This window comes from Hyperoodon ampullatus, assembly GCF_949752795.1.
Source record: "Hyperoodon ampullatus genome assembly, chromosome: 6".
Classification (NCBI taxonomy): domain Eukaryota; kingdom Metazoa; phylum Chordata; class Mammalia; order Artiodactyla; family Ziphiidae; genus Hyperoodon; species Hyperoodon ampullatus.
In genome coordinates, this window is record NC_136919.1 from 420,863 (window position 1) to 435,531 (window position 14,669).

At 41.1% G+C, this 14,669-nt stretch overlaps 1 protein-coding gene across 4 annotated transcripts in view; it reads right to left on the minus strand.

The window, feature by feature from the left end:
* Positions 1-14,669, minus strand: part of CACNA1B (calcium voltage-gated channel subunit alpha1 B) — a gene marked incomplete at both ends in the record, with an annotated part of 195,796 nt that overhangs the window by 143,836 nt on the left and 37,291 nt on the right. For all 4 annotated transcript variants that reach the window (XM_079706058.1, XM_079706056.1, XM_079706057.1 and 1 more), the window contains 3 exons: positions 64-254; positions 2,498-2,650; positions 4,156-4,247. In XM_079706058.1, coding sequence (XP_079562184.1) covers positions 64-254; positions 2,498-2,650; positions 4,156-4,247 — 436 coding nt within the window. The remainder of the gene's footprint in view (positions 1-63; positions 255-2,497; positions 2,651-4,155; positions 4,248-14,669) is intronic.

Sequence of the window (14,669 nt, forward strand, 5' to 3'; positions counted from 1 at the left end):
GGGCTGAACAGAAGCTCCGCATCAGCGGGGCCCCAGCAGCTCTAGGGCCAGGACAGAACTCACGCTGTAGAGGATGTCGGTCCAGCCCTCCATGGTGATGCACTGGAACACCGTCAGGACGGCGAACAGGATGTTGTCGAAGTTGGTGATGCCGAAGTTGGGTCCCGGCCAGTACTCCCGGCACTCGGTGTCACCCTCGCACAGCCGGGCTGGGGCCTCCTTGCCACAGGGGAAGTCGCCCACCGGCTCTGCGTCTGCGAGGAGGAGAAGGGAGCAAGGCTGAGCTCAGAGACGCCAAGTTCTCCAACCCCTGCAGGGACTGTGGGCCCCAGAGACCTCATCACAGTGGGGCAGGAATCAGGCACCGAGGGAAACTCTGCTCCCTGCCGCTCCTGCACCTGCGCCGGCTGTGTCCCCGTGCCTCCGGTCTGCCCCCGCCCCCCCCAGACCCCCCCTCTCAGGAGCTGATGGTCGACCTCTCCTTCCCCACTAGAACCTGCCCGTCACTATGTAAACATGCTGAGGACTCACTCATCTTAAAATCAAAAACGACAGACTCCTAACCTCCGACTCTTCCTACCACCAACACCCTGATTCTCCCTCACGGCCAAACCTCCGCCCAAACTCCCCCGACGTGCAGATCTGTCTGTCACACTGGAGCCAGAAACAAGCAGGACTCAGCACTGCAGTCCTGGTGCTCATCAGGCGGGTCGACCCAACATGGGCCCAGAGCGTGGCCGGGCTTCAGGGCCCAGTCCTCACGGCACTGGCCCCAACAAAGGGGACATGCTCCTGCTGGCCTGCAGTCTAGCCGGCAGCCAGGGACCACACAGAGACATGTTAAAGAAATTGCAGAAAACCAGGGCTAATCTCTGGAATAAGGGGGCAAGCAGCACATGTTAATCCCCTCCACTCCCAAAATCCTAACAAAAGGATAGAAAAAACTATTTAAAAAAACAAATGTATAACAATACATGGAAAATCGCTCCTATCAACATGGGAGAAATTTTGAGGAATTGCCAGGATGGAAAGCAAATGCTCCCAGGCTTAGAAGGCAAAACTGATGATCACACACATTTATTCCTTTCCCTCCAAGTATCTTAACAAACACTCATAAAGAAGACTAGGAAGTCACTGTTTGTCTATTTATAAATAATCATATTCTCTGTAAATAATGACAGTTTTATTTCCTCCTTTCACATTCTTGATAGAGTTCTTTTTCTTGCCTCAGGTTACTGGCCACGACCACCAAGGCTACGTGGACCAGAAGTGACCATGTGTGTCTTTATCTTGTTCTTGACCTTAAAGGGAAAGCTCACAAAACTTATGACAAAGTATGATGTTTGCAGGGAATTTTAGGGAGTTTAAGAAAATTCCCCTTTATTTCCACTTTGATAAGAGGTTTTTTAAATTATGAATCATTTAAACTTTAATAAAAACTTTTTCTGCATTTATTGAGATGATCATACAGGTTTCCTCCTTTAACGCGTTTGTAGCTCAAGACACAAAGCTTGGACTCCCCTGGTGGCGCAGTGGTGAAGAATCTGTCTGCCAATTCAGGGGACATGGGCTCGAGCCCTGGTCCGGAAAGACCCCACATGCCGTGGAGCAACTAAGCCCGTGCGCCACAGCTACTGAGCCTGCGCTCTAGAGCCTGTGAGCCACAACTACGGAGCCTGCATGCTGCAACTAATGAAGCCCGCATGCCTAGAGCCCGTGCTCCACAACAAGAGAAGCCACCTCAATGAGAAGCCCGCGCACCACCACGAAGAGTAGCCCCTGCTCGCTGCAACTAGAGAAAGCCCGCACGCAGGAACAAAGACCCAACGCGGCCAAAAAAAAAGACACAAACCTTAGTGTCATCCTTAACTCTTCCCTTTCTCTTACTCCACATACAATTGCCCAGAAAACCCAGTTGGCTCAGCAGGCCTCAATGCAAAGTAGACCCAGAACCTGACCCGTTCTGACTGCCAAACAGCCTGGCCCCAGCCACCATCTCTCCTGGACTCAGAGTCCTAGCACGGCCTGAACCCACAGGCCAAACAGCCTGGCCCCAGCCACCATCTCTCCTGGACTCAGAGTCCTAGCACGGCCTGAACCCACAGGACCCCCTCTGCACCCACTGCTTCTCACTCCAGCCTTTCACTCTTACTGTTCCTCGTAACTGGAGCTTCTGGCAGGCAACCACACAGGCCCCCTCTCACGGCACTCAGATCGCTGTCCAGTTGTCACCTTGGCAGAGAGGCCTCCCCAGGCCACTCTCTGTGAAGCAGGCCCCCAAATTACTCTATTGCAAATACCTTTCTTGTTGCCCTCCTAGAAGTTACTACAATCTGTAATTATTTTATCTGTTTGTGTTTATCTTGTCTGGGTCCACCTCCTTTGTCTGGCATCTAGAGGGCAACCCCCCCCCACCAGGGCCCACAACACTGCATCTCTCCAGGATGAATGAGTCTGTGGTCCTCATCTGGGTCTGAGGAGCGCTGCTAGGCCTCACCTGTACTGTTGGGGAAACAGGCCTTGTGGAATTTGCCCATGTAGAACTCGAGGCCAATGATGGCAAACATGAGGATGGCGAAGAAGAGAAGCAGCCCAATCTGTAGCAGCGGAACCATGGCCTTCATGATGGACTTGAGCACCACCTGCAGACCTGGGGCCAGAGCAGGCAAAGCGGGCAGGTCAGAGAGCACAGTGGGCAGAGTGGGCAGTGGGCTGAGGGCGTGGACAGAACAGCAAGAGCCTAGGTGGGCGGGGCTGAGAGTCCTCGGGGAGGGGGACAAAGCACAGGGTCTCGGGGCAGGGGGCAGTGGACTGAGCACTGTCCCAGTTCCAGGGAGGAGCAGCGTGTGGGGGTGTCAGTATGAAGTTCTGGTGAGATCTCTGAGTCTATGGAGGGCTCAGGGTGGAGCAAGAGCAGAGAGTCCTGAGAGGAAAGATGAGGGAATCCTCCGAGCTGAGAGCAGGGGATCATGGGAGGGAAAAGCAGGGGATCCTGGGAACTAAGAGCAGGGGATGCTGGGAGGGAAGAGCAGGGGATCCTGACAGAGAAAAACAAGGGATTCTGGGAGAGAAAAGCAAGAGATCCTGGGAACTAAGAGCGGGGGATCAAGGGAGGGAAGAACAGGGAATGCTGGGAACTAAGCAGGGGATGCTGGGAGGGAAGAACAGGGGATCCTGGGAGGGAGAAGAAGGAGTTCCTGGGAACTAAGTGCTGGGGATCCTGGGAGGGAAAAGCAGGGGATCCTGGGAACTAAAAGCAGGGGATACTGGGAGGGAAGAGCAGGGGATCCTGGGAGGGACAAGCAAGGGATCCTGGGAACTAATCAGGGGATCCTGGGAACTAAGAGCAGGGGTTCCTGACAGACCCACCCCTCAGGGAAAGTAAAGCAGGGGGCCTACTCCTAGGGAGTGTTTTACCACTGACCGCAGGGCATGAGTATGTCCAGACCAGAGGAACTGGGTAGAAGAGGCTGAACCCCACTTCCAGCTTCACCCCAGCTCCTGGGTACAGGCCTGAGCCTTTGCCTGGCAGGGTCTTAGGGCAGAACGCGGAGCCAACCAGCAGTCTTCCCTGCAGTGGGCTCAGGCGACACAGCCTCAGGGCCCTGCCACCCAGGCCCTGAGGGAAACCCAAACTTCCACTGGCTTGGAGGAACACGGGCACAGGCAGTCACCGGCTCTCAAGGTAGCCTGGCCACCCCCTGCCCTCGCGTGGCCTCTTGAGCAGCCCAGTCCCGGAGCACGTCTTAACCAGGTCACAGGTCCCAACAGCCCTGCCCAGCCTGAGCCAAGACAGGTGGTCCTTTGCAGTCTCTGAATATGTTCTCAGGCATCCTGCCCCACCACCTTGGCCGATCTCTCACCTGCCCTTTAACCACAGAAAAAGAAGCAAAGAGGTGGAAATACAGCAGAGGGTGTGAGGAGGATCAAAGCTTCCACGTAGGGACAGCAAGTTACCCTCTGGGTTTTCACGGAGTTGGGAGAGACTGGAGGAGGGCCGCTCCTCCCTTCTTCGTGCCTGGTTCCCCGGGGTCAAGGGCAGCAAGCTCAGAGTCACCAAAGGGCCCACTGTTAGGGCCTAACTGGCCATGACAGGGGTTGGGAGAGAGGTCAGTGTCCAGGTAGGCTAGGCCTGATTGCTTTTGCCAGACTCACTTGGAATCCCAGACACCAGCTTCAGGGGCCTCAGCACACGCACAGCCCGCAGGGTTCTCAGGTCAAAGTCAGTGCCAGCTGTGGCGAGGATCCTGGCAGGAACAAAGACAAGGGGGAAGTAAGGGCTTCCGCATGGAGTTGAGAAGAGGGCACGCCCCTCCCACCACCCATGTCCTGTCTTCCAAGAGCAGTGACACCTTCGTGCCTGTGTCCCCCGCTGTCCAAGCGAGGCAGGGGGCGCGTACTAGGCAGGGGAGGCCAGGAACTGAATTCAGACGTCCTCGCCAGCAATGTTAGGAATGGCTTTTACCAGCATAACCATCCCTCCAGTCGTCACCCCGAGAGGACACTTGGTCTCTGGTCCCTGGCCAGGCCTTGAATCTGTCCTTGAATTGAGTCCAAGCCTGAACTATGTCCCCAAGCAACCCCAACTGCACTCCAAGCTGCCTCATGAGAGGTGGTGATAGCAGGAGCGGGAGTAGAATGGAACTTGAGGGACTTCTGAACAGATGCCACATGGCCTATTCCTCACTTTACCACAGGAGAACACGGGAACAAACAGTGGGGAAAGTGAATAGAGGGCTCAGAGGACTCCCTTAGCATAAGAACATACCCCACTGTCTCCCATCTTAAAACAAAACAGAAAATTCCGTATCTGCCTCCAACCCCAGCACATTTCTCTGCTCCCTTCGCTCCAAAGCTCGTTGAAAGTGTCAATCCTTGGTCTCCCCACTGCCTTACCTTTCCGCCTCTCTTTAGCTTTGTCCAACTATGTTCTCACCCGCACCATTCCACTGAAATGTTTTGTCAAGTCTTCTTGCCAATTGCAATGGTTAAGTCTCCTTCTATAAATGGTTTCTTCTCTTGCCCATTGGTCAATTCTCTCATCTTCCTCTTAACATCCTGGGAGTCCCTTTTAGGTCTTCTTTGCAAGCTTTGCCTCCTCTACCAGACTGAAAAATTAGATGCCTCAAGGCTCACACCATATAGGATGTGCCCAATAGCTCTGAATACCACGGTATGCTTATTACTCCCAATTTATATCTTTAACTCAAGTCTGGAACTTTGGGCTCATATATCCATCCAACTGCCTTTTTTAACATTTCCACTGGGATAGCAAAAAAAAAGCATAACAAACATTAATAAAACTAAAGAATTCTTTTTAAAACTTTAATGTAAATATTAAAACATGTACTTTTTTTAAGTTCAGAGTTGTTACACGATGGTGACTGAAAAACTTTTTATTCTTTCTCCCAATCTTGCTCCTTCCCCAGTATTCCCCCCTCTCTGTGAATAGCACTAGTCAAATGTTTCATAAGCCAAAACCAAGACTTCATACCTGACTCCTCTCTCTCTTACACTCCACATCCAATTCACTAACAATCCTGTTGGCTCTACCTTTAAAATGCACCCTGGATGCTTGGTGAAAAAGGATTGTTGTCCCCCTACTCTAAATACATAGCAGCAAGGAATAAAATTTGAGATGCAACTGGGGTAAAAAATAAGATAAAATGGTCAGGGGAGAAGAAAAGAAGGGCAACAAGAAAATCTATACAAACCAAAATTCCATCGCACGTGAGAAAATCCAATACGAAGAGTGATATTCAACTACTAAAATCAACTATTGGAAGATTAATTTTGTTCAGATGAAATCAACAAATTATGAAACAAAAATAGGCAGAAACAGGTAGATATTCTAAAAACTAGCTAGAAGTTTTGGAAATAAACAAATAATTATTAAAATAATATCAATAATAATAATCATACTCTAGGCCAAAGACATAGTTGGAGTGTATTAATGGTTTAGGAAATAGTACTAAGGAATCACAGACATTGGAAAGACAAAGAAATAAATGAAAGACAAATTAAGTGATATGGAGGTTAGATCATATATCTAACACACATCAAATGTAGGTTCCAGAAAAAGAGAATAGAGGGAACATGGTGAAGAAGCAACATTTGAAAAGATAACAGATGAGAAATTTCCAGAATTAAAGACTTGCTTTCTCAAATTTAAAGTGCATTACAAGGTATCAATCACATAAATAAAATACATACAACTAGAAATGGTGTGAGGAACTACAGAATATCAAGCATAAAAAGAAAGTATTAAAGGCTACCAAAAAGAAAAGGTGAAATATCTAGGGGAAAAAAAGGATCATTAAAAGGAGAGAAAACTTCACCTCAGCAAAAAAAAAAAAATATGCTAGAAGACAATTAAGTAATACCACCAAAAAGCAGCAGGAAAATAACTGACATCTTAGAACTTTATATCCAGCTAAACTGTCAATGAAGAGTGAGGGCAAAATAAACATATTTTCAGAGATAAAATAAGTCATCACCCCAGATCTTCAGTAAAACATGGGAACTGAACCTAAAGGGAAAGCACAGTATACAAGAGCAATGGTAGGCATAGAAATTTTTTAAATAGTTAAATTTAATTAATCGATTTTTTAAATTATGATGTCCAATTTTTCATTATTTTCTACATGCAAAACTAACAACCTAGGCAATAATAAAAATATTTACAGAAGGGGTTGTTCCATGTGTAGTTGCATCAAATTATGTTATAGAGGCTAAACCACTCTTCATTGTATTAGGTGACAGGATGGCAAACATTTTCTGAAAAGGGACATTAGTAAATATTTAGGCTTTGTGAGTCATAGAATCTCTGTCACAACCACTCAACTCTATCATTGTAGCATAAAAGCAGACAATATGTAAATGAATGGACAAGGCTGTGTTCCAATAAAACTTTATTTATAGGCACAGGTTGCCAGACAGATGGGCTATAATTTTCTGTCCTCTGTGTTAGACAAATGTATAGTTATGAATATATGTTTAAAATGTTAAGGATACCCAGTAAATGGATAGAAGTACAGTCTATTTCAAAACCATCAGAGGTGAAAAAGGTATGTAGGGAACAGGTAATATAGAATATTTTGTCACAGAAGTCAGGAAAAGACTCCCCCAAAACAAAGAAAGAATATAAAGAGAAAAAACAAAATAAGATATTAGGTGTAAGTACAAACACACAAGTAATAATAAGAAATATAAATGAATTTTAATTTCCTATTAAATCATACATGATTAGATTGGAGCTTCTGAAAGTCCAACTTTCAAAAAGTTGCTACCTACAAAAGCCATACCTGAAAAAAAAATACAGAAATGTTGAAAATAAACAGATTTTTAAAAAGAATATACTAAGTAAATGCTACAGAAAAGGAAGTTGGTATATAATACTAAAGACAAAATATAATTTAAAGCAAAAAACAATCCTAAGGCTAAAGAGGATATAATGCATAATATTGAAAGCAAAATTACACCAAGGAATATGATCATCATTAATTTTTATGCACCCAACCTCATAAATTCAAAACAGATAAAGAAAAAGAATGAGAACTCCTCCAACATAGTGGAAGATCCTAACAAAGCTCTCATCAGAACCTGAAAGACTAAACACCAAAATTTAGTAAGGCTGAACAAGATTAAAACAGAATTAGCACCCTTGATCCATTTTATTGTTCTAATCTTCTACATCTTTCATATATTACCTTTATCTACCTACCTATCTATCATCTATCTATCATCTATAATCTATTTATTTTTCTAACAAAATGTGTTCCTAACAAATAGAAAATATATATTTTTAGGAGTACATGGGAATAGCTTTGAAAATATCCTACATCACAAAAGAAGCCTCAGCAAATTTCAAAAACTTAGTAACATATATTATTGTACTTCTCCAATTAAATAAGAATACTACTATAAAAACACATTTTAAAAAACTTGCATTATAGAAACCTTCAAAATGCACAACTAAGTAACTCATTAATTAAAGACATTACCAAATATTTAGAACTCATCAACAACAAAAATTCTATGTATTATATGTGTGAAGTTCAGTCAAAGTGATGCCTTAGGGGAAATTTATAAACTTAACTGTTTTTACTTTTTTAAAGATTAAAAAATAAATAAACCAAGTATTGCTATGCCTCAAGGATCTTAAAAAAGAATAGCAGGGTAAATTTAGAGAAAGTAGAAAAATGGAAATAATAAAGAGTAGACATGGTGAAAATAGAAAATAGAGAAATAACAGAAAGCTGAATCTTTGAAAGTTTAACCAAATGAACAAGCTTCTGGCAAGAATAATCAAGAAAAAGAGAGGGTACACATGCATACAAAAGATACAAATACACATAGTACATGCATGCATGCACACATGTACACTTATACATTTGTGTGTGCATACTGTGTACACACATGCACAGGAATGTATAAAAATACAGGGAACACAACTACAGACAGGAGAGGTTTTTAGAATCACAAGAGAATATTATTAACAATTTTATGCCAATAGATGCTAAAACTTTCGAGGAAATGGATATATCCTCTTGAAAAGCAAGTTACCAAAAGTGACAGAAGAAGTAGAAAACCTGAATAAACCATGAACAATTGTATTAGTTTTCTATTCTGTAAAAACTTACCACAAATTCAGTGACTTGAAATAGCACCCATTTATTAGCTCACAGTTCTGTGGACCAGAAGTCAGGGCACATTGTGGCTAAATTCTCTGCTGCAGGTCTCACAAGGCTGAAATCAAGGGAACAGCCAGCTGCATCCTCGTCTGGAAGCTAAACTAGGGAAAGTGATGCTTTCCAGCCCCTTCAGAGTGTCTGCAGAGTTCACTTCCTTGCAGTAGGAATGGAGTCCCCTTGACTTGCTGTCAGCCGGGGACTTCTCTTAGCCACTGGAGGCCACTCTCAGATCCTTGCCACCTGGCCCCTCAACAGTCCCTCTCACACTTCTAAACTCTCTGACTATAGGAAGAACCCAGTCCCTTTAAAGGGATCACCTGATGAGGTCAGTCCCACCCAAATAATCTCCCTTTTGGTTAACTCAGAGTCAACTGATTCATAAACTAACCACAGGAGTGATATCTCATCATACCCACAGGATCTGCCTGCACTCAAGGGGATATGGCTGTGCAGATGGGCAGGCAGGGGACCAGAATATTGGACCATTTACAAGAATTAATTTGGATTCAGTTTTCCTCTGCCAGAATATCAGATCCAGACAATTTTACAAGTGTGTTCTTACAAACATTCAGAGAACAGAAAATTCTCTGTTATACAAACTGTTTCAGAGAATAAAAATACAGGAAAAGCTCACAACTCATTTTATGATGCTGATATAATGATATCAAGACCGAAACCATCCAATAAAGATGTTAAAAAAAAAAAAAAAAGACTGGAACCATAATTCAAAAAGATACATGCACCCCAGTGTTCATAGCAGCATTATTTACAATAGCCAAGACATGAAGGCAACCATGGACAGATGAGTGGATAAAGAAGATGTGGTATATTTATACAATGGAATATTACTCAGCTATAAAAAAAGAATGAAATAATTCCATTTGCAGCAACAAGGATGGATCTAGAGATAATCATACTAAGTGAAGTAAACCAGACAGAAAAATGCAAATATCATATGATATTGCTTATATGTGGAATCTAAAAAAATGATACAAATGAACTTATATACAAGACAGAAATAGACCCACAGACATAGAAAACAAACCTATGGTTACCAAAGGGGAAAGGTGGGGGAAGGATAAATTAGAAGTGTGGGATTAACATATATGCACTACTATATATAAAACAGATAGCCAACAAAGGCCTACGGTTTAGCACAGGGAACTATACTCAACATTTTGCAATAACCTATAAAGGAAAAGATTCTGATAAAAATAGATATATATGTATGTATAACTGAATCACTTTGCTGTACACATGAAACTAATGCAACACTGTAAATCAACTATACTTCAATTTAAAAAAATAATAAAATTTTTTTAAAAGACTGGAAAAGGGCAAGAAAAATTTATACACATCTCAATTATGAACACACATTTTAAATAAAATATTAGAGTAAATCGAATTCAAAGGTACATATGTTAAGAGTTTATAATGGCCAACTGAGTTGTCATAGGAACGTAAGAATAATTCAATAGTAGAATAACTATTAATGTAATCCACCACATGAAAAATCAATATAAAAACCATATAATCATGTTAAAATTTTCAGAAAAATTCTTTGATAAAATTTCAGTATCATTCATGATAAAGAGAATTAGGAACAGGAAATTCCTTAAAATAACAATAGGTGTCTACTAAAAACCATTAGGAGCATTTCTCTTTAAATTCAGGGATAACACAAATATACCATTTATATCATATGGAGGCCCTAGCCAAGGCAAAAAGACAAGAAAAAGAAAAGAAAAAAAGTTTAGAAAGGAGGAAACAAACTGTCTTATTCACAGATAATGTGATTTCTACATAGAAAATCCAAAAGCATATACAGTACAGAAAAACTATTAGAACTAATTAGAAAGTTCAGCAAGGTTATGAAATACCAAATACACATACAAAAATAAACTGTTTTCATTTACTATTAGAAAATGCAAATTTTAAAAGCTCTTATTCTAATGGGTATGGGACTCCTTCCTGGGGTAATGAAAACATTCTAAAATTAGTGGTGATGGTTGTACAACTCTATGACTACACTGAAAAATCACTGAATTGTATACTTTAAAAGTATGAATTTTATAGTATGTGAATTACATCTAGATAAAGCTGACAAAAAATAGTTTATAATAGCAACAAAATCTATAAAGTATCTAGGAATAAGCTCAATAAAATAAGTGCAATATCTTGATAATAAAAGTCATAAAACATTCATGAGCAAAGAGATAATAGAGATGAACCATATTAATAGATGAGACAATTCAACGTTTTTAGATGTCCGTTTCCCCAAATTAATCCACAAATTCAATGAAATTCCAATAAAAATCTCAACAGATCTTATATGTAGAAAATCCTAAATTTGTAGAAAATCCACCAAAAATTACCAGAACTAATGAATTCAGCCAAGTTTCAGGATATAAAGTCAACACAAAAAAATAGGTTGTATTCTACATACTTACAATGAACAACCAACAAAGGATATTTTTTAAAAATCCATTTATAATAGCACCAAAAAGAATAAAATACTTAAGAATAAAATCAGGGAGGTGAAAGACTTGTACCCTGAAAACTACAAAACACTGGTGAAGGAAATTAAAGAACACTAAACAAACAGAAAGACATCCCATGTTCATGAACTGGAAAACAATATTGTTAAGATGTCAATACCCAAAGCAATCTACAGATTCAATGCAATACCGACCAAAATTCCAAAGACATTTTTTGCAGAAATAGCAAAACTCATCCTAGAATTCATACGGACTCTCAAGGGACTCTGGATAGTCAAAACGATAGAATAATAACCTAGAAATGAATCCTTACATACACAGTCAATTGATTTTCAACAAGAATGCCAAGACCATTGAAAGAGGAAAAGACAGTCTTTTCAGCAAATTGTGCTGGAAAAACTAGATGTCCACATGCAAAAATATTAGCTGGACCAGTATCTTATGCAATATACAAAAAGCAACTCAAAATGGATCAAAGTTCTAAATGTAAGACCTTAAACTATAATACTCAAAAGAAAATACAAGAGAAAATCTTCATGACATTGAATTTGGCAATGATTTCTTAGAAATGACACCAAAAGCCTGAGCAATAAAAGAAAAAATACAAAAATTGGACTTCATCAAAATTTTACAAAACTTTTGTACATCAAAGGACACTATCAAGAGAGTGAAAAGACAAGCTACAGAATGGGATACAGTATTCACAAGTCATATATCTAATAAGGGATTAATATCCAGAATATATTAAGAACTCCTACAACTCAACAACAATAAAAACCCAATTTAGGGGCTTCCCTGGTGGCGCAGTGGTTGAGAGTCCGCCTGCCAATGCAGGACACACGGGTTCGAGCCCTGGTCCGGGAAGATCCCACATGCCACGGAGCAGCTGGCCCCGTGAGCCACAATTACTGAGCCTGCACGTCTGGAGCCTGTGCTCCACAACAAGAGAGGCCGCGATAGTGAAAGGCCCGCGCACCGCGATGAGGAGTGGCCCCCACTTGCCACAACTAGAGAAAGGCCTCGCACAGAAACGAAGACCCAACACAGCCATAAATAAATAAATAAATAAATAAATAAATAAATAAATCTAAAAAAAAAAACAAAAACCCAATTTAAAAATAAGCAAAGGACTTGAATGGATATTTCTTCAAAAAAGATATACAAATGGCCATTAAGCACATGAAAAGGTGCTCAACATCACTAATTATTAGGGAAATGCAAATCAAAACTATAATAAGATACCAATCACACCCATTAGAATGACTACTATTATTAAAAAAAAAGGAAAATAACAGTGTTGGCAAGGATGTGAAGAAACAAGAACCCTTGTGCATTGTTGATGGGAATGTAAAATGGTGCAGCCGCTGTGGAAAACAGTACAGTGATTCCTCAAAAAGTTGAACATAAAATTACCATATGATCCAGTAATTCCACTCTTGGGTATATATCCAAAAGAAATGAAACAAGGTCTCAAAGAGATTTATTTGTTACACCCAGGATCATAACAGCAGTATTCACAACAGCTAAAATATAGAAGGAACACAAGTGTCCATCAGTGGATGAACGGAGAAGCAAATTACGGTATATACAAACACTGGAATACTACTCAGCCTTAAAAAGGAAGGAAATTCTAATACATAATGCAACTTAGATGAACCCTGAAGACAGTATGCTAAATGAAATAAGCCAGTCACAAAAAAAGACAAGTATTGTAGGATTCCACTTTTATGAGATACTTAGAGAAGTCAAAATCATAGAGACAGAAAGCAGAACAGTGGTTCTCCAAGTCTGAGGGGAGGGAGAGATGGGGGTTGTTGTTTAATGAGGACAGAGTTTCGTATCTGAAAGATGAAAAGGGCTGCGGAGATGACGGAGGTGGGAGCCACCCAACACTATGAATGTATTTAATACCGCCGAACTGCACCCGTAAAAGTGATTAAGATGGTCAATTTTATGTTCTGTGTATTTTGCCACAATTTTTAAAGCTGGAAAATAAAAGTAGGCCTAAGTGCAGAAAGTAAACTTTAAAACTTTGGAAAAACAAAACAAAACAAAAAGACACGAGAACAGTTCTATGACTACGAGTTAAGGAAGGATTTCTGAAGAACACATAAAAATAGCAAACCATAAAGTGATACACTGATAAATCTGACTACAATAAAATTTAAACTATACTACAAAAGCTATAGAGAAAGTGAAAAGAAAATACTTGCAATGCAAAAAACTGACAGAACTGGTTTCAGGAATACATAAAGAACTATACATTCATATGAAAAATACAAATAACCTATAAGAAAAATAAGCCAATTACAAAAGAGAAAAGATGTTCAAAACCACTGGGAAATTAAAATTAAACTAACAAAGAGATACCATTTCATATCCTCAGTTTAGCAAACAGTGTTAAAGCTGGTGACGCCGAACAGCAGCTCTGCGGGTGGAAGAGAAAACTGTAGAATCATTCTGGAGAGCATTTGGCCACTTTTAGAAAATTTTTAAATGAACATATGGACTAGACTTGCCTAACAAACGTTTGCAGAAATGTACACAGGCATGTTAGTTGCGGCACTGTGTCTTTAATAGTGAAAAACAGGAATCACCTACTGCTCATCGCACAGAAACAGAAAACATTAATGTGGTCCATGCATACAATGGAACATTAATTACTGCAGTAAAATATGATGAACACGTAAAATTAAATAAACTATACATATTAACATGGAAATGCTTAAAGCAATGTGAAGGGGTAAAAAGGCAAGCTGTGAAACAATTATGTATCTATGTTTAAATGCATATACACACTCAAACAATTAAAACCATGCAAACAAGACTGCATATTATTTATCAATAGGGACACATTTAGTACAAGTTGGAAGCCCTCCCCCCAACACACACGCACTGGATAATGAACACAAATCAGGATAGTCGTTACCACCAAAAGGTGAAAGAGAAGGACAGATAAAGAAAAGAGAATTTGGTTGAGGGATTGTAATCAGAAGACTTCAACTTATCTAATATTTTATTTCTCTAAGAGAAATCTCCAAAGCTAAGAGCCCATTTACAGGGAGGTGTGAGGGAGGGGAACACACATTTTAAAACAACACACGGGCATGCTGCCCGCAAAAGACAGAAACAATCCGGACGGTGAAGGGCACTGGAGAAGCTCCATGGCCACTCCCAGGAGGACACAAATCACACAGCAAGAAAAGCCATCCCTCCCTCTGCCTATGGCTTCCTGTCTCCCAGGCATCATGACATTCACAGGGTTGTCACAACCCTGACATGTCAGTAAAACGACCTGAGAGGTCACACCATTGGCAGACACGTGCGATACAGAAACTCGTTTTGCCACGGCATTGTTGTCACGGGCCTGTGGGACAGGAAAACAACTTTTTGTTTTTTAATGAAGAATACAAAGGTTTTCAGACCCAGGCAGGAATGTCTACAGTCTTAAGAACCATAAAAACACAAAATCTACCCA